The sequence below is a fragment of the Ustilago hordei genome (genome assembly GCF_900519145.1).
Source record: "Ustilago hordei strain Uho2 genome assembly, contig: UHO2_contig_05, whole genome shotgun sequence".
Taxonomy (NCBI): Eukaryota; Fungi; Basidiomycota; class Ustilaginomycetes; order Ustilaginales; family Ustilaginaceae; genus Ustilago; species Ustilago hordei.
In genome coordinates this window covers 767,109-791,003 of record NW_024545279.1, presented here as the reverse complement: position 1 = coordinate 791,003, position 23,895 = coordinate 767,109, and the positions used below count along the sequence as shown (strand labels likewise).

The 23,895-nt window shown below is 50.5% G+C and overlaps 2 protein-coding genes across 2 annotated transcripts; one reads left to right on the top strand and one right to left on the bottom strand.

Annotated features, from left to right (window-relative positions):
• Positions 1 to 4,727: 4,727 nt before the first annotated feature.
• Positions 4,728 to 6,611, bottom strand: UHO2_03230 (uncharacterized protein; the record flags this gene model as incomplete). The annotated part of the gene is made up of 5 exons (XM_041558145.1): positions 4,728 to 4,925; positions 5,043 to 5,944; positions 6,030 to 6,105; positions 6,306 to 6,412; positions 6,446 to 6,611. The coding sequence occupies 5 exons, from the start codon at positions 6,609 to 6,611 to the stop codon at positions 4,728 to 4,730; spliced, it is 1,449 nt and encodes a 482-aa protein (XP_041414079.1).
• A 12,722-nt stretch (positions 6,612 to 19,333) lies between these two features.
• On the top strand, positions 19,334 to 23,635 carry UHO2_03229 (uncharacterized protein; the record flags this gene model as incomplete). The annotated part of the gene is made up of 1 exon (XM_041558144.1): positions 19,334 to 23,635. One exon carries the CDS (start codon positions 19,334 to 19,336, stop codon positions 23,633 to 23,635), a length of 4,302 nt encoding a protein of 1,433 aa, XP_041414078.1.
• Between the last annotated feature and the right edge of the window lie 260 nt (positions 23,636 to 23,895).

Genomic DNA, 23,895 nt, shown 5'->3' with positions numbered 1-23,895 from the left:
CTTGTCACTATTACCCATTGCTTGCTTATATCTTGCTTTCCTCTTCACACAATGCACTCAATGTAATGTTTCATATAGTGGTGAGAAGAGTTGTATTGAACAGCAGAAGAGAGAGTGCCTGTCAGATCAAGAATGGTTGCATCAAGACTTGCTCCTGTCTCCAAGCTGAAGCACTTTGAGTCATGGCATTGTAGTCCACAGTAGTCCTCTCATGATGTTGAGACAATGCAGTAGTGTCTTCCTCATTGCACCCAGTGGATCTGAACAGCACCTGGAACAAATTCTCTTGAAGATCATGTGCAGCAGAACTTTGAAGTCTTGACACTGCATACTGTGACATTCCTTGCATTGCAGAGGCAAGATCCAGTTCGTATCCATGCTGATTTGTGCATCTTGTCCTCCTGAGCTCTTGTGTATCCTGTCATGGGCCTGAATGCTCAAGAAGCAGGAGGGTCACTGGTTCATATGGAAGGAGCACAGGTATCGGAGATCTAGTCGATACCAGTAGAGAGCATGGTTGTAGTGCAGTCTCCATGGAGACCATGGACTCTTACAGATTCACATGCAAAGGAGGACCAGGCCCATATGCGCGGAAGGCCAGGCACAGCCACAAGGAGGACCGAGCTCAAAGGAGGACCGAGCTCAAAGAAGCATACAGATGGTTACCACTCAGGGGCTCGAGAGACAAGAGCCAAAGGAACCATCACCAGTCAAAGGAGAAGGAGCAGTGTATAGGGAACTGACAAGCAGGTCCTCAGGAGGAGGAGCAGTGTCAAAGGAGTCAACACCACTCAGGAGGCACAGGGGTGCCAAACAAGCAGGATAGCAAGGAGGAGGAGCAGTGTTGAAGGAGTCGACACAGCTCAGGAGGCACAGGGGTGCCAAGCAAGCAGGACAGCAAGGAGGAGGAGCAGTGTCGAAGGAGTCGACACAGCTCAGGAGGCACAGGGGTGCCAAGCAAGCAGGACAGCAAGGAGGAGGAGCAGTGTCGAAGGAGTCGACACAGCTCAGGAGGCACAGGGGTGCCAAGCAAGCAGGACAGCAAGGAGGAGGAGCAGTGTCTAAGGAGTCAACACAGCTCAAGAGGCACAGGGGTGCCAAGCAAGCAGGAGAGGCCTCCTGAACAGTACTCGATGAAGAAGGTACTCTCTGGAGAGAGAGCAGGAGCAGCGTCGCTGGCGATGCTGTGAAGAGGTATATAACCATGCTTTCTCATCATCAAAGGTCAAGTGGATCCTCATCCACTCTACACACACCATAACTAGTTATCACTTCAAACATAAGTATACATTAGTTTCAGTCAGCACAGTAGCAATCTATCAACATTGCTCCTCATTGTAGTGCATGTGTTGTATCACCACTACCTGATGTCCGAAGGTGGCCCATAGCAGGTCAGCAGTCTGGATATAGATAGAACTGAAGGCAGTAGTCCACTGTGATCCAGGGATCACTTCAAGCATCAGTCAACACACTGGACACTCATGTTGATGCCACCAACCTTATCACCAACCCCATCAACCTCATCATCATCAACACTCACCAACCTTATCACCAATGACATCAACCTCATCATCATCAACATTCACACCAGACCTTGGTGTCATCATAACCTATGTATTGATATTGATCGTGCTGAGCTACCCCTGAATGAAGTGTCCACAGAGGTCAGCCAAAACCTACAATAGTATATACAATGAATGCCACCCACTGTCATTGCACAACTTGATAGTCACCAAGTGGCATAGCTTGTCAAGACCAATACCGAGACAATAGCTGTCGCACAGTTCGATAGTCACCAAGTACCTTGACAGACCGACCTGGGTTTCAGGCGCGAGACCCCTGACATATCCCTGGCATCAAGTTGGAGGCTTTGAACAACCTCATTCACCTCATCCTCAGAGAAAGAGGGCAACAGCAGGTCAGCAATATCAGCAGGACAGTCATATTGACTTGTGAAGGTGTGGGCAACAATGCAGGCTTGGATTGTCTTGGCAGCAGTGATGTGGTCCTCAAAAAGGTAGATGTTACCACAATAGCCTGTAAGGCACTGGAAGTGGTTCTTCAGGTATGCAATGGCATGTTCAACTTGTACTCAGACTTGAGAGAGCATGTAGTTGAAGTGTCGAAGGTCTTGACTCTTGTTGGTGGCAATGTGAGAGAATGGTCCAACTGTGAAGGGAGAATGGCCATATCCACCATCAACCCAGATGAACTCACCTTTGTCAAGGTACAGGTGAGGCTTCTTGAGGATATTGCTGCTTGAGGTCCAAACCTTCAAATCCTGAATGCTGCCAGGCTGTCCAACAACTGATTCAACAATCCACAGTGAGTGTGGCAGGATCACCAGTGCTACATTGATGCTGTGGAAACCTTTGTAGCAGAAGTGCTCTTGACTGAGCACTCCTGGCTTCCAGGCAAGAGGGATGTGCATGCCATCCACCACAAGCCAGCCCTTACCCCACTCTTCAACCCCAGTTGTATTGCACACCCAGGCAGAAGCATGTTGCCTCTCTCCCTCTGAAGCAAACTGCATGACCTCATTGTTTAGCTTGAGGAAGCCAGTGACTGTGCAATTGGTGTATCCAACAATGCTCCCAACACTGTAGCTGCATTGCAAAGCAGCATCACATTCACCACCTCCATTTCCAGAATGGACTAGTCTGTACAGAGCCACTGAAAGGATCTCTTGCACTTTGTTGAGAGACATCACACCTGAGCTGCTGTAGTTCCACCAGAAAGCCTCTGTTTGCTGGAGTCAGATGGCAAGATTGTTGAATGCTTCAGGGGACATACAAACAAGTCCATGATACATCCTATGATTGCTTGATTTGTACCTGTTGAGAAGGTGGATAAGCTTATTGGCACAGCCAAGAGGAGTGTAACATGTGATCATGTACCTTTGCTTGCATATGAAAGTGTACAAGCAGACAAGGTGTTGTGAGAGCAGAAGTGGGTCGCCATCATTGTCCAAGTCATTGATGTCAGTGCTGCACTCTGTTGGTGTTTTGGATGACCTCCACAGGTATAGAGAGCTTGAGAGTGTGGACAATGTCATTGAGAATTACTTGCTTGTCACTGTAGCACACCATGGCTGGAAGGAAGAAGGGGGTTGGAGAGGGAGCATGGAGAGGGGGGATGGAGAGGGGGGATGGCAGCAAGAGTGATGCCAAAAGGTTGCAGAGTGGAGTGGTGGTAGTAACAGAAGAGGTGTGAGAGTGAAATTTTTTGTTTAAATGCTTTTGAGCTCATTATGTGACTGCGCTGTGCATCATTTCTTGACTGTGCTGCACATCATTTTTATTCACCTCATACTTGCACTCTACAGAAAAACACTCAGAAATGACTTTGCTTTGAGACTGGATGATGGTACATGTAATGCTACAAGACAGGAAGATTGAATGAAGAGTCTGTGTTGTGTCAGGGGTCTCGCGCCTAAAACCCAGGTCGGTCTGTCAAGATACTTGGTGACTATCAAACTGTGCAACAGCTATTGTCTCAGTATTGGTCTCGATGAGCTAGTTGCTCAGTGACTATCAAGTTGCGCGATGACAGCAGGTGGCATTCATTGTATATACTATTGTAGGTTTTGGCTGACCTCTGTGGACACTCTGTTCAGGGGTAGCTCAGCACAATCAATATCAATACATAGGTTATGATGACACCAAGGTCTGGTGTGAATGTTGATGATGATGAGGTTGATGGTGTTGGTGATAAGGTTGGTGAGTGTTGATGATAATGAGGTTGATGGTGTTGGTGATAAGGTTGGTGGCATCAACATGAGTGTCCAGTGTGTTGACTGATGCTTGGAGTGATCCCCAGACCACAGTGGACTACTGCCTTCGGTTCTATCTTAATCTGGACTGCTGGTTTGCTATGAACTGCCTTTGGATGTCAGGTAGTGGTGATACAACACACACACTACAATGAGGAGCAATCTTGATAGATTACTACTATGCTGACTGAAACTAATATATACTTATGCTGAAGTGATAACTAGTTATGATGTGTGTGTAGAGTGGATGAAGATCCACTTGACCTTTGATGATGAGAAAGCATGGTTATATACCTCTTCACAGCATCGCCAGCGATGCTGCTCCTGCTCTCTCTCCAGAGAGTACCTTCTTCATCGAGTACTGTTCAGGGGGCCTCTCCTGCTTGTTTGGCACCCTTGTGCCTCCTGAGTGGTGTCGACTCCTTCGACACTGCTCCTCCTCCTCAGGACCTGCTTGCCGGTTCCCTATACACTGCTCCTTCTCCTTTGACCAGTGATGGTTCCTTTGACTCTTGTCTCTCGAGCCCCTGAGTGGTAACCATCTGCATGCTCCTTGAGCTTGGTCCTCTTCGTGGCTGTGCCTGGCCCTCCTCACATATGGGTTTGGTCCTCCTTTGCATGTGAGTCCATAGGAGTCCATGGTCTCCATGGAGACTGCACTACGACCATGCTCTCTAATGGTATCAACTAGATCTTCGATACCTGTGCTCCTTCCATATGAACCAGTGACCCTCCTGCTTCTTGAGCATCCAGGCCCATGACACTACCCCCCTCTTAAGAGCCGAGCTCCGTTGAGGCATGCTCTGGTCTGGTTCATGCTGACTCCTCCTCCTCCTCCTCCTCCTCAACAACATCGCCAACATCACCCTTCCTCCTTCTCTCAACGTCATTCTCCTTCCTCCTCCTCTCTCTACTCCTCCTGTTCTCTCCTCCTCTCTCTACTTTGTCTACTCGCTCATCCCCCCTCCGACACCTCATACTCCTGGATGAGGTCAGGGCAGTTGAGGTTCTCTACTGGTTCCCATGAAGCAGCTTCTTCTGAGTACCCTCTCCACAACACTTTGTACTCTGTAGTCCCATTGTGTGAACGCTTGTTGATGAGTGCTTCAACTTCAAAGTCGAGGTCCTCATCTGGAAGTGATGGTATGGTGGGCTGTTCAGCTCATTGAGGAAGAGAACTTGTTCTTGCTGGTTTGAGCATGGAGACATGGAACACATCATGCACCCTAAGGTTTGCTGGTAATGTGATTCGATAAGCTTGGCATCCTACCCTTTCCTGAACTGGGTAGGGTCCTGCAAACCAGGTATCTAACTTGGGTGTGGGTCTCCTTGTCTTCCAGTTTCGACAGTTGATATAGACCATATCACCCACCTTGAACTCGATGTCCTTGTGCTTCCTGTTATACTGGTCTACTGATCTACATTGTGCCTCTCTGATCTGCTCCTGGAGGTACTTGCAATGCTCCTTCCCATCCATGAGGTACTCAAAGCAACCTGGGTCATTGACTCCCAACCATTGAGGGCTATCAGGATGAGCCTTAGGGTTCCATCCATAGCATGCAAAGAATGGTGAGACACCAATGCTGTTGTGGACCATGTTGTTGTATACAAAGGCTGCAGTGTCCAGCAGGTTGGCCCAGTCATTCTGCTCATAGTTGCAGTACATCCTTAGGTACTGCTCTATGACCTGATTGACCCTCTCTGTCTGACCATCAGTTTGAGGATGGTAGGCCATGCTAAGTGAGTGCTTCACACCCATTTGTTCTGTGATTGCCTTCCATGCTCCTGATATGAACTGCCTGCCTTGGTCCAAGACCATGTGATCTGGGTATCCGAAAAGTCTAACCATGTGTCTGTATAGCAACACTGCAGTCTGTTTGGCCGTGACTGTCTTATGGGTTGGAGCTAGTATGGCAAACTTGGTCAGCCTGTCAACAATGATGAGGATGGAGTCATAGTTCCTTGATGGTGGTAATCCTTTGATGAAGTCGAGGGATATGGAGCCCCAGGGCCTGTCTGGTGTTGCTAGTGGCTGTAGCAAACCATATGGATGGTGACGAGGAGCTTTGTACCTAGCACACACAGGACAACTTGCTACATAGTCTGCAATCCAAGCTGTCATGTTTGGCCACCAGTAGTGTCGTTGAGCTGCCTTGATGGTAGCATCTCTTCCTATGTGTCCAGCAGTAATACCATCATGGCATTGGGTCATCACCATGAATCACAGGTGCTCTACAGAGAGAGACTGTCCATCTACCTCTTTGGCACTCCTTGAGTGTCAGTTGTTGGTCTTCCCTGGCATGATCACTTTGGGGATAACCAACCTTCCTCCACTGTACCATAGGTCATCCTTGACCTCAAAAGGCTTCTTCGTATGTATCTCCTGTAGCTCTTGGTCTAAGGGCTGGAAGATCTTGACCAGGTCTCTGAGACCCTTTGATGCTATGGACTCCATTGAGAGCATAGGGGCCACTAGGATCAAGTCATGGTCTGCTGTCTCCTTGAACACTCAAGGAGGCAGTAGTTGCCTCACATTGTGATCCTGCTCTTCACCAGCTGGTTGCATGTCAGTCCTTCTGGTGAGAGCATCAGGCTCACCACCCTTGTCTCCTGGTTGATACTGCAGTATGAAGTCGAAGTCTGCTAGTAGTATTGCCCATCAAGCCTGTTGACCTGTGATGCATCTCTGGGACTTGAAGTACTTGAGGGCTTCATGGTCAGTGAGGATGACCAGTTGACTTGGTAGTCCAGCTAGCATGTGTTGCCACTGAGTAAGGCAAGTGACCACAGCTAGGAGCTCCTTGTCATGGATCTCATAGTTCTTCTTGGCAGAAGACATCTTCCTAGAGTAGAAGGCCACTGGGTGCCATCGTCCTTCATGCTCCTGCTTGAGTACTCCTGCTATAGCAAAGTCACTTGCATCAGTCTCCAACCTTGTTGGAAGGTGGTGTCAGGGGTCTCGTGCCTGAAACCCAGGTCGGTCTGTCGAGATACTCGGTGACTATCAAATTGTGCGACAGCTATTGTCTCAGTATCAGTGACTATCAAGTTGCACAGTGACAGCAGGTGGTGTTCGTTGTATATACTATCGTAGGTTTCGGCTGACCTCTGTGGACACTCCGTTCAGGGGTAGCTTGGCACGATCAATATCAATGCTTCGGTTATGACGACACCAAGGTCTGGTGTGAGTGTTGATGTTGATGAGGTTGATGTCGTTGGTGATAAGGTTGGTGAGTGTTGATGGTAATGAGGTTGATGGTGTTGGTGATAAGGTTGGTGGCGTCAACATGAGTGCCCAGTGTGTTGACTTTGATGCTTGAAGTGATCCCTGGACTGCAGTGGACTACTGCCTTCGGTTCTATCTATATCCGGACCGCTAACCTGCTATGGGCGCCTTCGGACGTCAGGTAGTGGTGATACAACACACACACTACAATGAGGAGCAACCTTGATAGATTGCTGCTATGCTGACTGTAACTAATGAGTACTTATGTTTCTAAAGTATTGACTAGTTGTATGGTGAGTAGAGTGGATGAGGATCCACTCGACCTATGATGATGAGAAAGCATGGTTATATACCTCTTCTCAGCATCGCCAGCGATGCTGCTCCTGCTCTCTCTCCAGAGAGTACCTTCTTCATCGAGTACTGCTCAGGGGCCTCTCCTGCTTGGCACCCCTGTGCCTCTTGAGCTGTGTCGACTCCTTCGACACTGCTCCTCCTCCTCATGACCTGGTGTCGACTCCTTCGACACTGCTCCTTCTCCTTTGATCAGTGACAGTTCCTTTGGCTCTTGTCTCTCGAGCCCCTGAGTGGTAACCATCTGCATGCTCCTTGAGCTTGGTCCTCTTCATGGCTGTGCCTGCTCCTTGAGCTTGGTCCTCCTCGTGGCTGTGCTTGGCCCTCCTCACATATGGGTTTGGTCCTCCTTTGCATGTGAGTCCATAGGAGTCCATGGTCTCCATGGAGACTGCACTACGACCATGCTCTCTACTGATCTCGACTAGATCTTCGATACCTGTGCTCCTTCCATATGAACCAGTGACCCTCCTGCTTCTTGAGCATCCAGGCCCATGACAGGTGGTAGTCGAAGTGCTGAAGCACTCCTGCTGAGGTGAATGCCTGGATGAGCTTGTGGAAGGCCTGCTGGGCCTCCTCTGGTAGCTCAAACTTCTTGAACCGTTCTGTAGGCTTTACCAGTGATGTCAAGGGCTTGGCTATATGGGCAAAGTGGGCTATGAACCTTTGATAGAAGTTGGCAAAACCCAGGAACCTTTGGATGTCATGGATTGACTCTGGCATTGGCCACTCCTTGACAGTGCACACCTTTTCTGGGTCCATCTCTATGCCTGTTGGCTTGATGATGTATCCCAGGAACTCGACTATCTTGGTGTGAAACTCACACTTTGACAGCTTAGCAAAGAGCCTGTTGCTCCTTAAGCGAGTGAGGACCTCGGTGACATGCTTCACATGTGCTTCTTCAGTGTCACTGAAGATCAGGAAGTCATCTAGGTATACTACCACATATACCCCAATGATGTCTTGGAAGATGTCATTGATGAATGACTGGAAGTGAGCTGGAGCATTGGCTAGGCCAAAGGGCATCACTAGGTACTCATAGAGTCCCAACTGAGTGCCAAAAGCTGTCTTCCATTCATCTCCTTTAGCAATCTGGATGAGGTTGTATGCTGCTCTAAGGTCTAGCTTGGTATAGATCCTTGCCTTCCTGAGTAAGAACAGCTGCTCCTTGATGAGGGGCAGTGGTGCCCTGTTCTTGACAGTGATCTCATTGAGACCTCGGTAGTCCACACAGTGTCTGAGACCTCCATCCTTCTTTGGTATGAAGAGCACTGGTGATTGTGCCGGGCTCTTTGATGGTCTTATGAACCCCTTCTCGAGGTTCTCATCCAAGTACCTCCTCAACTCGGACATCTCCTTGGGTCCCTTAAGGTACAGGGGCCCTTGAGGTGGCTTACCTCCTTCTATCAACTTGAGGTGGAGATCATGCTCAGTATGATGGGGCAGCTTGTCTGCTTCCACTTCATCAAACACATCTCACAGGTGTTGGTATGGCTTTGGTATGTCTGCAGCCATCACCACCTTGTCCACCTCTACCTCCATCTCTACTCCTTTGTCTGCGCCTGTAGGTACAAAACCAAAGGCCAGGAGTGATGATGGTGGCTCCTCCAACAGCATGAACCCTTTGGGTCCATCTTCCAGAGCTGCTTGTAGTATGTGCTCTGCTGAGACAAACTCGTTTCCATGAAGGGTTGTGTCATGGGCCTGGATGCTCAAGAAGCAGGAGGGTCATGGGTTCATATGGAAGGAGCACAGGTATCGAAGATCTAGTCGAGATCAGTAGAGAGCATGGTCGTAGTGCAGTCTCCATGGAGACCATGGACTCCTACGGACTCACATGCAAAGGAGGGCCAAGCACAGCCACAAGGAGGACCAAGCTCAAGGAGCAGGCACAGCCATGAAGAGGACCAAGCTCAAGGAGCATGCAGATGGTTACCACTCAGGGGCTCGAGAGACAAGAGCCAAAGGAACTGTCACTGATCAAAGGAGAAGGAGCAGTGTCGAAGGAGTCGACACAGCTCAAGAGGCACAGGGGTGCCAAGCAGGAGAGGCCCCTGAGCAGTACTCGATGAAGAAGGTACTCTCTGGAGAGAGGGAGCAGGAGCAGCATCGCTGGCAATGCTGAGTAGAGGTATATAACCATGCTTTCTCATCATCATAGGTCGAGTGGATCCTCATCCACTCTACTCACCATATAACTAGTTATCACTTCAAACATAAGTATACATTAGTTTCAGTCAGCACAGTAGCAATCTATCAACATTGCTCCTCATTGTAGTGCATGTGTTGTATCACCACTACCTGACATCCGAAGGCGCCCATAGCAGGTTAGCAGTCCGGATCAAGATAGAACTGAAGGCAGTAGTCCACTGTGGTCTGGGGATCACCTCAAGCATCAGTCAACACACTGGACACTTGTGTTGACGCCACCAACCTTATCACCAATGCCACCAACCTTATCACCAACACCATCAACCTCATCATCATCAACACTCACACCAGACCTTGGTGTCATCATAACCTACACATTGATATTGATCGTGCCGAGCTACCCCTGAATGGAGTGTCCACAGAGGTCAGCCGAAACCTACGATAGTATATACAACGAACGCCACCTGCTGTCACTGCACAACTTGATAGTCACTGATACTGAGACAATAGCTGTCGCACAGTTTGGTAGTCACTGAGTATCTCGACAGACCGACCTGGGTTTCAGGCGCGAGACCCCTGACAGGTTGGTCTCCTCATGGTTAGGTCCCCTGCTCTTGCTGTTTCAGGGGGTCTCCTTGGGGGTCAGTCCTGCTCCTGAGTCTTGAACTCCAGCTGGCCCATATCCCATTGTATAGTGGGTTTGAGCCTCTGTAGCTTGGTGAACCCCAGGATGAGGTCATAGTCAGCAGTGTCGGCCACTGAAGCTTCGACCACACCCAGATTGTGTGTACCAATAGATACCTGCATGCTCACAGAACTATTGATGGAGAGTTGGTGTCCAGTGACACCATGGATCGATCTTGTTTTTATGGGTTTTGTGGGTATTTGGTGTCATGGGCCTAGGTGCGCAGAACGAGGAAAGACCGAAGTTCATATGAAGGTAGCACAGGAATCATGGAATCGGGTAGATTGGAGGAGCTGTGACAAAGTTCACCAAGATCGGTAGTAGACTCAGCTCTATGGCAGATCACAGAGAAATCGGCACGAGCATCGTCGATATCACGAATCCCACCAGAATCTGCAGCAAGCAAGATTGTGTGGCAGATTCTGTGGAGATCGGTAGTAAGGATGTCTGTACGACAATTCACATGTGAGAGGGACCGAGCTCAGCGACACATGGTCAGTTACCACTCAGGGGCCCACAGGACAGGAGTAGGAGAGAACTGTCGCTGGTCAAAGGAAGGAGATCTGTGTATAGGACACCAGCAAAAGGGACATGAAGAGGAGGAGCAGTGTCGATGAAGTCGACACAGCTCAGGAAAGACAGGAGGGACAAGGCTTGAAATGGAGAAGGTGCCTCCTTGGAGATCCCTGTGCAGTACTCGACGAGGAGGGTACCCTCTGGAGAGAGGGAGCAGGAGCAGTGTCACTGGTGACGCTGCAAAGAGGTATATAGTCCTACCTCCTCGTCACAAATGGTCGAGTGGATCCTCATCCACTCTACACTCATCAAGCAACTAGCATTACTTCAAGCAATAAGTAACGATAGTTCACAGTCAGCATAGTAGTAATCAACAGATTGCTCCTCATCGAAGTGCATGTGTTGTATCACCGTTTCCTGACATCCGAAGGTGGTTCGTAGCAACCAGCGGTCCGGATAACCATAGAACCGAAGGCAGATGTCCACTGCGGCCTGGGGATCACTTCAAACGTTAGTCGACACACTGGACACTCGTGTCGGCATCAACAATCCATACTCACACCAGACCATTGGTGTCAATATCAAGCTCATTTAGAGTTGTATCATAGTCTGATCGTGCCAAGCTACCTCTGGATGGAGTGTCCACAGTGGTTAGTCGAAATCTGTCACAATGATAATACAACTACAGATTCTAACGAGAAAGGTGACAGAGAAGGCTCTGTCGCATATTTCACTAAGAATCGAAATACCATTAACACTGTCGCATAATTCGACAGAATCGGTGATAGTACTGATACTACTACTGATCTCAGGTTTCAGGCGCGCGACCGATCTGAGACTATGGACAAACCAGCACCGGTATCAGCCAGTATCCGAGCAGGATGGTCTTGAACCATTCCAGAGAGCTCCAGTACTGCTTTGCCTCCACTGGTAGAGAAACATACTTGACAATCTTGATATATACAGAGTGATGGCAAGGAGGTTTGTAGAGCAATGCATGCCATCAGTGCATCACCCCACTGATGTTTCCCTCATCATCATCATCATCATGCTCCTCCTCCTCATGATCGGGGTCCATGGATTGCTGGTATGAGCTGAGGTCCATGGCCTTGGGTTCACCTGTCTCGGTGCTGCCTGTGTGGCCATCTCCTGAGTTGGTGGCATCCTCAAAGGGGTCTGCTGTGGTGACCATAACCTTTGGTCCCATGGGTCGAGAGCTAAGAGGGTCTATCCTCCTGCTGGGGCAGTCTCTGGCCCAATGGCTGATACCCTTGCATACATGACAGGTGTTGGTACCTGATGGAGCAGGGCTTCCTTGCTTCGAGGTTTGGGTGGGTTGATGAGGGAGGGGTCGATTAGTTGGTTGGTTTAGGTTTTGTGTAGTTGCTTGTGTAGTTGCTTGTACTGGCGATTGAGCTGGATAAGGTTGAGTGGGTTGACATATGGGGATTGAACTTTGAATTGGCCAAGGCCCAGTTCTTAGTGGAGGTGATGTGGCATTTGGAAGTGAGTGTCTAGCTGAGGACTGCTGTAGTAGCATCCTCTGTTGATCGATCTCCTCAACCTCTTGGTACCACTCCCATCTCTTCCCAGGTGGGTTCCTCTCGAACTTCTCCTGTATGCTGCAAGTGAGACTACCTCTGAAGAGGTCAATCACTAGCTCGTTGTCATCTAGGTTGACCTGTCCCTCCAAGTCTCTGAACCACTCTACATGATGTGTGGCAGCACCAGGAGCATCACTTGTGAGCCTGAGAGCTAACAGCTTGTTGTATGCCTCCATCCTAGCATTGCATGGGTTGAACTGCTCTGACAGTTGCTCTGTGAAGTAGTGCCAATCATTGAACAACCTTCCTTCTCTAGCTCTATCAATATGGAGCTTTGAAGTCCACCACTCTCGTGCAGTCCCTTCCAGTTGAGCACCCATGTGGTTGATCATCCTAGACTGCTCAAACACCTGGTTGAACTTAAACCATGCTTCGGCTTCTAGAATGAAGATCTCCACATCTCAGGGATTGAACTTTGGAAATGGGGTGGCAATGGGCTTTGACCTCTCTGTCATGATGCTGGTGTCCTCCTCTTGGTCCAGGGGGTAAGAGTCCATCCTGGTCCTGCTGTAGGGGTCCACCTTAGTCTTGACATATCTTGGCACAGTAGGTGAAGCATACTTCTCATAGTTGACATTGTCCTGCTCATCCAGGTTGATGAATGAGACTGATCATCTTGGTTGTGGAGCCAGAGTAGGAGTATGTGGGTCTCCTATCATAGACTCATCTCCTCCTCCTGCTTGGTCTTCTGAGTGAGAGAGGTCAATTGTCTCCTCTCTGCTCAGATGAGCTCATTGTAATCATTCCTCTCATTGTCCCTGCCTGGTAAGCTCTAGCTGGGCTTCCAATAGAGTGAGTAGTCTATCGAGCTTATTGTTGAGGTCTGGGTCTGTCATGGTGATCATGAGGAGCTGCTTGAATGATCCACTCTAATGTCAGGGGTCTCGTGCCTGAAACCCAGGTCGGTCTGTCGAGATACTCGGTGACTATCAAACTGTGCAACAGCTATTGTCTCGGTATCGGTCTTGATGAGCTAGTTGTTCAGCAACTATCAAGTTGTGCAATGACAGCAGGTGGCATTTGTTGTATATACTATTGTAGGTTTCGGCTGACCTCTGTGGACACTCCATTCAGGGGTAGCTCGGCACGATCAATATCAATGTGTAGGTTATGATGACACCAAGGTCTGGTGTGAGTGTTGATGATGATGAGGTTGATGGTGTTGGTGATAAGGTTGGTGGCATTGGTGATAAGGTTGGTGGCGTCAACACAAGTGTCCAGTGTGTTGACTGATGCTTGAGGTGATCCCCAGACCACAGTGGACTACTGCCTTTGGTTCTATCTATATCTGGACTGCTGACCTGCTATGGGTCACCTTCGGACATCAGGTAGTGGTGATACAACACATGCACTATGATGAGGAGCAACCTTGATAGATTGCTGCTATGCTGACTGAAACTAATATATACTTATGCTGAAGTGATAACTAGTTATGATGTGTGTAGAGTGGATGAGGATCCACTCGACCTTTGATGATGAGAAAGCATGGTTATATACCTCTTCACAGCATCACCAGCGACGCTGCTCCTGCTCTCTCTCCAGAGAGTACCTTCTTCATTGAGTACTGTTCAGGAGGCCTCTCCTGCTTGCTTGGCACCCCTGTGCCTCTTGAGCTGTGTTGACTCCTTCGATACTGCTCCTCCTCCTCAGGACCTGCTTGCCGGTTCCCTATACACTGCTCCTTCTCCTTTGACCAGTGATGGTTCCTTTGACTCTTGTCTCTCGAGCCCCCTGAGTGGTAACCATCTGCATGCTCCTTGAGCTTGGTCCTCTTCATGGCTGTGCCTGGCCCTCCTTGCATATGGGCTCGATCCTCCTTTGCATGTGAGTCCATAGGAGTCCATGGTCTCCATGGAGACTGCACTATGGCCATGCTCTCTAATGGTATTGACTAGATCTTCGATACCTGTGCTCCTTCCATATGAACCAGTGACCCTCCTGCTTCTTGAGCATTCAGGCCCATGACAACCAGCACCAGCAAAGGATGCACCAGAAGTGGATGCAACAGCAGCCAGGGGGTTGGTGGGTTCCATCAAGTCGAGAATAGGAGGCAAACCACAGCTGTGAGCACTGTGATTGTACAGCTCACTGCCACAAATATCCATGGGTGTGTCAGCTGAGCCATTTGAAGGCATGTCAGCCTCATCATTGCTGGTGAAGTCAAGACTGGGAGTTGTGATAAGTGCTGCAGGATCAGCATAGAATTGGCCATTCATCATCTTGTGCATCCTTTCAAACCAAGCATACTTTATTGACAGGGCAATGTGAGATACATAGGACTGTTTAAAATTGAAAGTATGAATCAGCATCCAAGCATACCATTGCAAGCAATGAAGATTGCCAAAACTTACCGGGTTGGATGTGTCAGCAGTCGTGTGCCTGGAACCCGAATGCTACCGGTTTGGGTGATTTCAACCAGTTTCAGTGAGCATGCTTGAGTATGCACCCATCAGCCACTTTCACTGAAACTGCTCAAAGGATTATTTGTTCAACAAGTTTTGGCTAACTGCTGTGAACACTTGGTTCAGCAGTAATGCAGCACAGTCAGTTCCTGCTTGTTGCAGAACACTTAATGTATGGAATGGGGATTTGTTGACTCAACATGAGTGTTCGAGGTGTTGATGAGCAAACAGCAAAACAATGAGAGAAGCCCAGACCACAGTATGAGTACTGCCTTTGGAGTAGTGCTTATCTGGACTGCAGTAACTACTGCCTACAGACAACATCAGTGGGAGGTGATATGACACACCTGCTTGGATTAGTAGCAATGGCCTGTGATTGTACTATGTGACAGAACAACTAAGTATACATTACAGTAGAGTATAGTTTAGTTAAGAATAGAGTGGATGCCAGATCCACTCATTCACTTATGACAGAGGGGTGCATATATATCTTTGTGCCATGGTGTCTACATCACTGTGCCCCCCCCCTTCCTTACAGGGTATGGCCTCCCTGTCCATCCTGTCCTATCTGACTCCTACTACTATCCTGCCCTTCCTATCCTTACTCCCTTGCTGAGGTGACAATCCTCCTACATTGACTTCATCATGCTCAGGGGTCTCCTCCCACCTCATCTGGTGGTGAGGTCTCTTGTTCCCTGCTTTCAATGGCTGTCCCTTTGATCTCAGTGGGATGCCCTCATCTCATTGTGGGGCTGGTTGATCCACTTCATCTTGGGCCAGTCTCGGTGAAACTTCCCAGTACCCACCATCTCGACCATTCTCAATGAGGTTTCCTCCCAGCTCACTGTCCGACCATTCTCAGTGAGATTTGTCACAGGGTCAGCAGGCCTGCGCAAGAGAGTGCGCCAAATTGATCAATGGCAGTCATGGGAATGTCATGCAATGGAGCAATGTATGAAGGGTGTGCAACAGATCAATATATGGAGGGCATGCCAGATTGATTGGCACCAAACCATTGGGGATCAATGAGATTAATTGGGCTGGTAGCACATATGAATTACAAGATTGATCAAACCCTGGGTTCCAGATTAATCTCACAGGGATCAGTCAGAATCAGTCAGATCAGTATGCTTCAACAAGTCAGCCGATATGAGCAAGTACTAGGAGACTCAGGAAGGAAGGTACTGGCATCAGAAGGAGAGGCACTTGGAGATAACCATAGGAGGGAGCAGGGGACCAAGCTCAGCATCATGCAGACAGTTACTGCTTGAGGGGTGCATGCATATAGTCACACAGGCCCAAGCACAGGGGTGACCACATGACCAAGGGGTTTGGTCACAAGGTTCAACAAGTGGCTAAAGGGATTCACAAGATAAGGTCAAGAAGGAGCTGTGTCAAAGTGACCACATGACCAAGGGGTTTGGTCATGAGGTTCAACAAGTGGCTAAAGGGATTTGCAAGATAAAGTCAAGAAGGAGCTGTGTCGAAAGGGGGCATCACACATCATCAGGCAGAAGGAGAGCATGAAGGCGAGAGGGCAGTGTTGCATAACCCTTATGCCATGCAAATGGTAGGGGTGCAGTATCAATGGGATTGATGCCAGCAGGACAAGACAGTGTCAAACAGGGGACAAAGGCCCCTCAAGAGGAGCAGGATAGGTGTCATGGGCAACACCAATCGAATGCATAAATACTCTCATTCTACCATAGCATACAAGTGGATCCCCATCCACTCTATACTCTATCTACTTTACTTACTTACTCAGTTACATACCATTGCAATAGCAGTCCTCTTGCAACAACTCTCAATGTGTGTGTTGTATCACTGTTAGTTGACAACTGTAGGCAGTGTTCTTCAACACTTGCAGTCCAGTCCCTTACTGTAGGTGGTGTTCTTCAACACTTGCAGTCCAGTGCCCTTACTGTAGGCAGTGTTCTTCAACACTTGTGGTCCAGTCCCTTACTGTAGGCAGTGTTCTTCAACACTTGCAGTCCAGTCCCTTGCTGTAGGCAGTGTTGCTCAACACCTGCAGTCCAGTCAGTTATTGTAGGCAGTGACTCACACCTGTGGTCCAGTAACTCCTGTCCTCTGTAGGCAATTAGCATATTGCAGTCCAGACAACATCCAAGAGCATTATCAACAGTACTACAAACACTCATACTGTAGGAGAGGGTGTTTCACTCACTCACCAATGACCAGTGTCCATGCCATGCAACCTCTGAATGGAGTGTTCAAGGCAGTCAGTCAAGACTTACCAGGTGGCCACATTTGGTTATGTTTAGGTGAAACATAATGAGTAGACCTTACTCAATCAAACTCAATATAACACCCCAAAACTAAGTCTCTGGCACGTGACCGCTTACAAGATTGGTCAGAGCCCCTGGGTCTCGACCAGTTCCGCTTCTGGTGTGCTGAGCTCATTTCGGCGGCTGCGCAGCATGGCTGCTTATAATCTCTGCGCTGGCCCTGTGACAGGATGCATCCATGTCCTCCAGCAGTGTACCAGCTCCAGTGAGTGAAAGCATCTTCTTCTCCCTGTAGTATGTCTCTAGCAGCCACCTCAGCTTGGCCTTGATGCAATTGGGATTGACAGATGTGCCTGGGAAAATCATCTTGGAGATCTCCCAAAAAATGGGATGTTTGCAAAGCTTGAGGGCTGGATTGCTCTCAGCCAATTCTTGAGATGGCAGCAGAGCATGCTGGTAGGAGTCACTGTTGTAGAGGATCGTGACAAGGTGAAGAACATTGGCACCTGACCATGTGAAGTTCTTCTTGCCTGTGGCAGATCTAGAGGTTCAAGTTAGACAGGAAGTGCAGATGTCAGAAGTGCTTATAGAACCAGATTGAGACAGTGCAGGCACACTTTCAATGTGAGTTGCAGAGATTGTAGGTGTAGAGGACTGGCATAACAACTCTGCAGAGATGTCATGAGAATCATCAGTGGAGGAGGTCATGTTGAATGAGTGCAAGGAAGAGGGAGTGAGCAAAAGTGCAACAAGAGTGAGCAAAAGTGTGACAAGAGTGAGGAAAGGAGAGAAGATGTGGAGTGATAACTGTTCTGCATTTTCACAATAGCATCTCCTGAGCTGCATTTTTAAAAATGCGGGGTTTTTTTTTTTCCTTTGTGCAGCTTATGTAAGCTTTTGCGTTTTTTTGAAAAATGCGCTCTTGAAAAAACCCGCGTTTTTAAAAACGCAAAAACTTTGATACCCCCTAAAGGAGAAAAGAGCGAGCAAAATTGTAACAGAAAGGCCGCTAGGTGAATCGGGGAAAATGAGATCGGGATCTATTTTTGCAACCTCTTCGAGCTTACGGAAGGGTCCGAGGGGCGGGTCAAAGATGAAGAAACAGCCAGCACCTGTTCATGGCAAACATGAACTTGGAGCCAAGTTCACATCAAGTCGGGCTTGAGCACGCAACCAAGCAAGAGCCAGGCAAAGAAAAAGAAGGCTCAGCACAGCGAGAGCAACACACACACACACAGTCACAGTCGTATGGGCTTGACCCTCTCTGAATCCAAAATTTCGCTTCGCCTCGCCTGTGTAAAATTTGGACTTTGACTGCTTTTCTAGCCAGCCAGCCAGCCAGCTAGCCAGCTCAGTTTTGGCTCGACTCGACTTTGGCTGAGGCGAAATCGTCGCCAGCCTCTTTTGGTGCTCTCCGCGTTCTGCTGCTGCTGGCGGAGCCGTAATTGAGCGGAAGAGATGAGCAGCAACAGCAAGCGCCAGCTAGAAGCTTGCAGCAAATTGCAGTCACACAGTCTCTGTCTCTGCTTCAGTCTCGGTCTCAGCCTCTCAGCCTCACTCTCGCTTGCCTCTTCACTGTGTCGCGCCTTGGCCTCTCACGATTGATTCAACCTTCATCGCTCCTTCGGCTGAGCTTTGCTTTGCTCTTCACTATCCTGTCATCTCTCGAATCGGATCCTCGTTTCGTAAACCTCTATTCTCGACATTCGACTATTGCATCTCTACCTCTTCAAACCTTTTTGTTCAGTCACTGTTCGACATCGACAAAACAGCATTCTGCACGCTCAGTTTGGTTCGCAGCAGCGTCTTTCAGTACAGCCAAAGTCAACTCAGTTTTGGCTCAGTCTCCTGCCAACCGCATAAACTCCGGCAGTGACGACGCGCTGCTTGCATGTACTCTTGCACAGTCTTCGTCATCCTCATCAACAAAACATCTCTTACCTCTTGCCGCTTCGTTCACGATCCAGTCGACCCTCGTCCATCGTCTCTTAGCATCTGCATATCGTCTCGCAAAAAGCATCCTTCTTACGCAGCAAATTGTTCTCTCAAACGTCTGCACTCCCTCGTTCATCTCTATCAGCGCGATAATAAGTCTTTCGCTAGCTCTTGCAGCCACCATTGACAACCTTGAACACCATCGCTCAACACGTATCTGGCTGTCGTACAATCAGGTAGCCGCAACTTAAGCTCGGACGTCCATGCACGCCCTTTAAGCTTTGTAGCCCTCGCATCCAATCCGGCGACTCACACCTTCGCGCCAACGGCATTCGCCGCGCATCTATCTTGGCAACTCCACGTAGCATTGTGTACAGATATCAGATTTCCGCAAACTTCGCTGTCCGTACGCACCTATTTGCATACGTGACCTAGCATCGGCACGATGAGGGAGTCCAACTTCTGCAATCCCGCCCAGAACAAGGCGAGCGTTTGCATCTCATCTGCCGTCTATGACCGAAGAGCCATCGACTGCACCGCCACATTGCCGCTCATCAACTCACTCAACCATCTTGCCTATCTCACCTCAACCTCACCACGCATCCGTGAGATGGTCACCCTTGATGGAGGTCTCGAACGTCTCATCCGCATCCTTCGCAGCGTGCCAAAGACGCCTTCGCCTCAGCTTCGTGCCTTCTCCATGAAGGAAATGCAGACTGTATGGAAGTGGAGTCTTGCCTTCCAGTGCGTTGTCAACATCGGCGTCCGCGGTAGCGAGAGTGTAAGGACAAGGGTCGTCGAAGCGGGCATGGTGCCCGTCACCATTCGCGTTCTCGAGTCCTACCTTCGAAGCATGGACAGGCTCAAGGACGAGAGGCGCAAGGAGGCTCTCCTTCATCACCAACGTCACGAAGCCCGTCACGAGGATCGCTCTAGCCGAGATCGCATCGAGGTTGCTGCCTCCACCTCCCACGCACATTTGTCACCAGTCGATCACGAACGCACACGGCGCACGCACGCAGCTCAGGATACTCTCGCATCCCAGGCGCCAATTCGTTCGACGCATGCTCACTACACCGATGCAACCTACACGGCTCCCAACGCAGCGGTCGAGCCCACACACGCAGCCCACTACGCACCGGCGCAGCCATCACGGATTGCATCCTCTAATACTCAGGGTCAACTGCTGACAGAGACAAGGCCTACCACACCACTCGAAGATCCTGTGTCTGCACGCCGATCCTCTGTACTTGTCGGCATGGAAGTGCAGAGCAGCGTCGATGATTTCCTTCCGCCGCAAGCTTCGCCCATGCCTGTTGTTGACGCCAACGAAGCTCATGGTACCATGCCATTGATCGAAAGCATCGACCCCTTGTCGCTCTCTTCTGGTGGCGCATCTTCGGTGGGACCAGACGGTACGCCTCGAGCCTTATCATCAGCGCAGGCAGATGGCAGTAGTCTCGCTGGCGTGAGCTCTTCCGAAGACCTTCGCAACCACGCGGCCGAGGCTAGTGGCAGTGGATCCGACGGCGCAGAAGATGCAGAGATGTTTGCGGATGATGCAGACGACAGCGAAGTTGACGCGGTTCAGTCGTCGGCAACACGGTCCGTTGACTCTGACCACATGCTTATCAGTAGTCAGAACGCTGTCGATGCTGACGAAGACGTCGAGGAACGTCGAACGCCACGTCCAGCTCGCCGCGCCCTGGCTCCTTTGACCAGTCAGGATTCGCCACTGCGATCAGCTCAAAGCTACATTACTCCCAACAGACCGACTAACGCGGTAGCACCGCCCCTGTTTGAGAGACAGGACACTGTGCGACCTTCGCGCGATTACTCTGCCGCATCGGGTTCTCGTGACACTGTCTCGACCAACTTGGCTTCCACGGCACTCGCAGCACAGGTTGGCTCGCAAGAGGCCGCCGCCGATCATCGCAACTCGGCTTTCGACTATCACCAGCAGCAGCATCGCCAACCGCAGCTATACAATGAGGAAGCTCCTCAAGCTCAGGTTCAGCATCAGCAACAGCCACAGCAGCCACAGCAGCATCAACACCACCCTCATCATCACCATCATCACCACCATCACCACCACCATCACGCGCACCAGACAACTGACGTCCCTGCGAACACCACTCAGCACCACCAAGATACCCGCCAACTTCACCATCACCACCATCATCATCACCAGCATCAACATCAGCATCAACATCGACATGCCACTGCTCGCGATGATGCGCGCACTGCCGTCCCGAGAAACGCTCAGCCCACCGCAGATGCAGCCGCTGCTCATCCAGCAGTCGTGCAGCTGAGCCACCTCGCTGACAACAACGCACGCAATGGCATTGAAGTTGTCTATCGCGAAGAGGAAGTCCTGCTCAGTCTCCAGTTGCTTGCCTATCTCTCCAAATATGCACACGTTCGGATTCTCTTCCATTCCTCCGACTTCACTGGTGCATCGCTCATGGGTCCAATGGATACCCTCAACGAAGAGTTGGAACAGGCCACAAAGCGTAACAAGAGCTGGGACCCGTCCGAGCCTCCACGTCGCAACGTCTTCTCGATTGCTGAGAAGTTCACCTTGCGATCCTCTCGCAGTAACTCGGCCGCGTATCCTGCTCCTCGACTATCGATGGAAATTCAGTACTGGGCTGGCGTCATCATGCGCAATGCATGTCGCAAGGACGAGTCGCGAGGCGGCATTCGTCAGTGCGCCAACATGCTGTGTGGCAAGTGGGAAGAGTACCCTCGAGAGTTTGCCAAGTGTCGTCGCTGTCGCAAAGCCAAGTACTGCAGCAAGCAATGCCAGAGCAAAGGCTGGCAGATGGGCCATCGATACTGGTGCAGCGCCAAGACGGACGACAATGAAGCTAAGGACAAAGAGCGTGAGAAGGCTAGCGACCCGCATCGAGTTGGACGACAAGAGGATGGCCGTGACCCGGCAGCCACTGCTCCTCACATTGTCCCTATGGCAGCCAATGCTGCTGATACTGCCGGCTTCGCTGCTGAAATCCCGACCGAGCCCGTCGATGTGCTTCGCGATCCTCGAACGCAGGGACGTACACGTCCAGAGGATGTCGACATTGACGGGCTAGACGACAACCGTACACGCGGTAGAAGGTGGCAGGATGGTGGCGAAGCGCGGCCGCAGGGCACTCGCATCTCTGACACGCTTCGCAATGTACAAACTCCCGGTGGCCACTACACACACGCTGGTGCAAGCGCAGATCCTCTAGCTGAAATTCGGGCCAGGTTCAGGATGGACAGATCGCAGGACCAGCCTGGCCCTAGTCAAGCTGGAGCAAACGCACTGGTCGAACCCCAGCGTGGCGGTCCCTCGCAAATGCATCGTCATGTCTCCTCTTCGTCATCCTCTGTGGATATGGTCCCTGAGCAGAGACATGCTGTCAGCGCCAGTGAGGATAACGAGACGTGGATGAATGGCCCGTCGTCGCAAGGACCTGGTGCTCCCCACCTCGGCATGATGCCTTCGCCCTATGCAGATGCGACTACCCCAGGCGAGCCATCAACGTCGACTTGGTTCGCCTCCGGTAGAGGTGCTATAAACGGGAGCGTAGCGGTTCCGTCCGGGCAGTTCGCCTCAAATACTTTGTCACCCTCGAGGACATCCTTGATCGACAGCCCTGCACAGGCTCCGCGAAGTTCCCGTCGTAACGTCCTGCCTGGCTCCATGGGTCTGCCATCAACGATGATGCTTCAAGATCTGCGCGATCGCAGGGTCACCAGCCTGGCTAGCTTGGACACAGTGGACGGCTCCGACATCAGCGAAGACGAGACCGAGCGTAGGCTTGCACAAACTCAAGGCATACTGCCTGCATTCGCTGCAGCAGCTGCTGCCGCCGGTCTCCGTGCTCGAGAGGGCGAAATCCCGCCTCAAGCGCCTCAGCGCACCGACCTTGCTGGAAGACCGTTGCCACCTCCTGTCATTGCATCGCAGAACGGCGAGGAGGACGAGCTTGCGCTTGGCGGACGTGCCACCCCTGGCGCAGCTGGTGAGCAGGACTTTGCGACCGGCGAGATCGATCAGATGCTGGGTCACTGGGCTACCAGGAGACCTGCTGGTATGGGCATGCAGCATCGTATCGCTGAAGTGCGAGCTGAGGCTTCTTCACCGGAGAGGTCGTTGTCGCCCGAAGCAGGCGCGCCAGGTGAGAACACTGAGATGGCTATGGGTGCTAGATCTGATGACGAAGAGCTTGGAGCTACGTCTCGAGCAACTAGATACGCAGGTTTGTATGGTCAAGCTCCATTCCATCCTGGCATGGTACGTGGCCAGACACCTCAACCGCATCACCGACTGCATCAGCAGCGTTCTGCCAGTGGATTCAGTCAGTTTGGAGGTCACGGAACGAGATTCGGATACGGCGAATCTATGGGCGAGACATCGACACTGCAAGGTTACCGCCCATCGATGGTCTCGTCTCCTCTGGCCCAGACGCCCGTACGCCGCACTAGCGGACAGGAGGTCAACGAGCCATCTGCCTCCAACATCGTCAGTGGTCTCGAACAGGCAGCTCAGCATCTGAGTGCTGTGCAGCGACGACCCATGAGCAGCCGCGGCAGTCTGGTCAGCGGAGATGGCTACGAAGGCGAGGATGTGGCCATGATGAACGATACTGCGTCTGAGCAAGAGATTAGTAGCTCAGCTCATTCGCGACTGGCATCCTTTGAGGATGAGGTGCTTGACGATGCAGATGATCGGGATGACATCAGTATGGAGCTCTGAGCTGACAGAAGTAGTTGTTAGTTGATGGAAGAATATAAGATTTAGCAAACATCTCTAAAATATTGATTGAGTTTGATCATGAGAGCAAGCAATGTCTGCTGTCGAGATCGAGCATCGTGAACCATTACGAATGTGAGCTCCATCAAGATGCGGAGCGATTGTGAGGCGAAGCTTTGAGTATCAACCCTGCTGCTTTTCGAGCGCGCAACCTGCTCAGGGTTCCTGCGGACTTCACCGCACTGCGTCGGTCAGTTGACCTC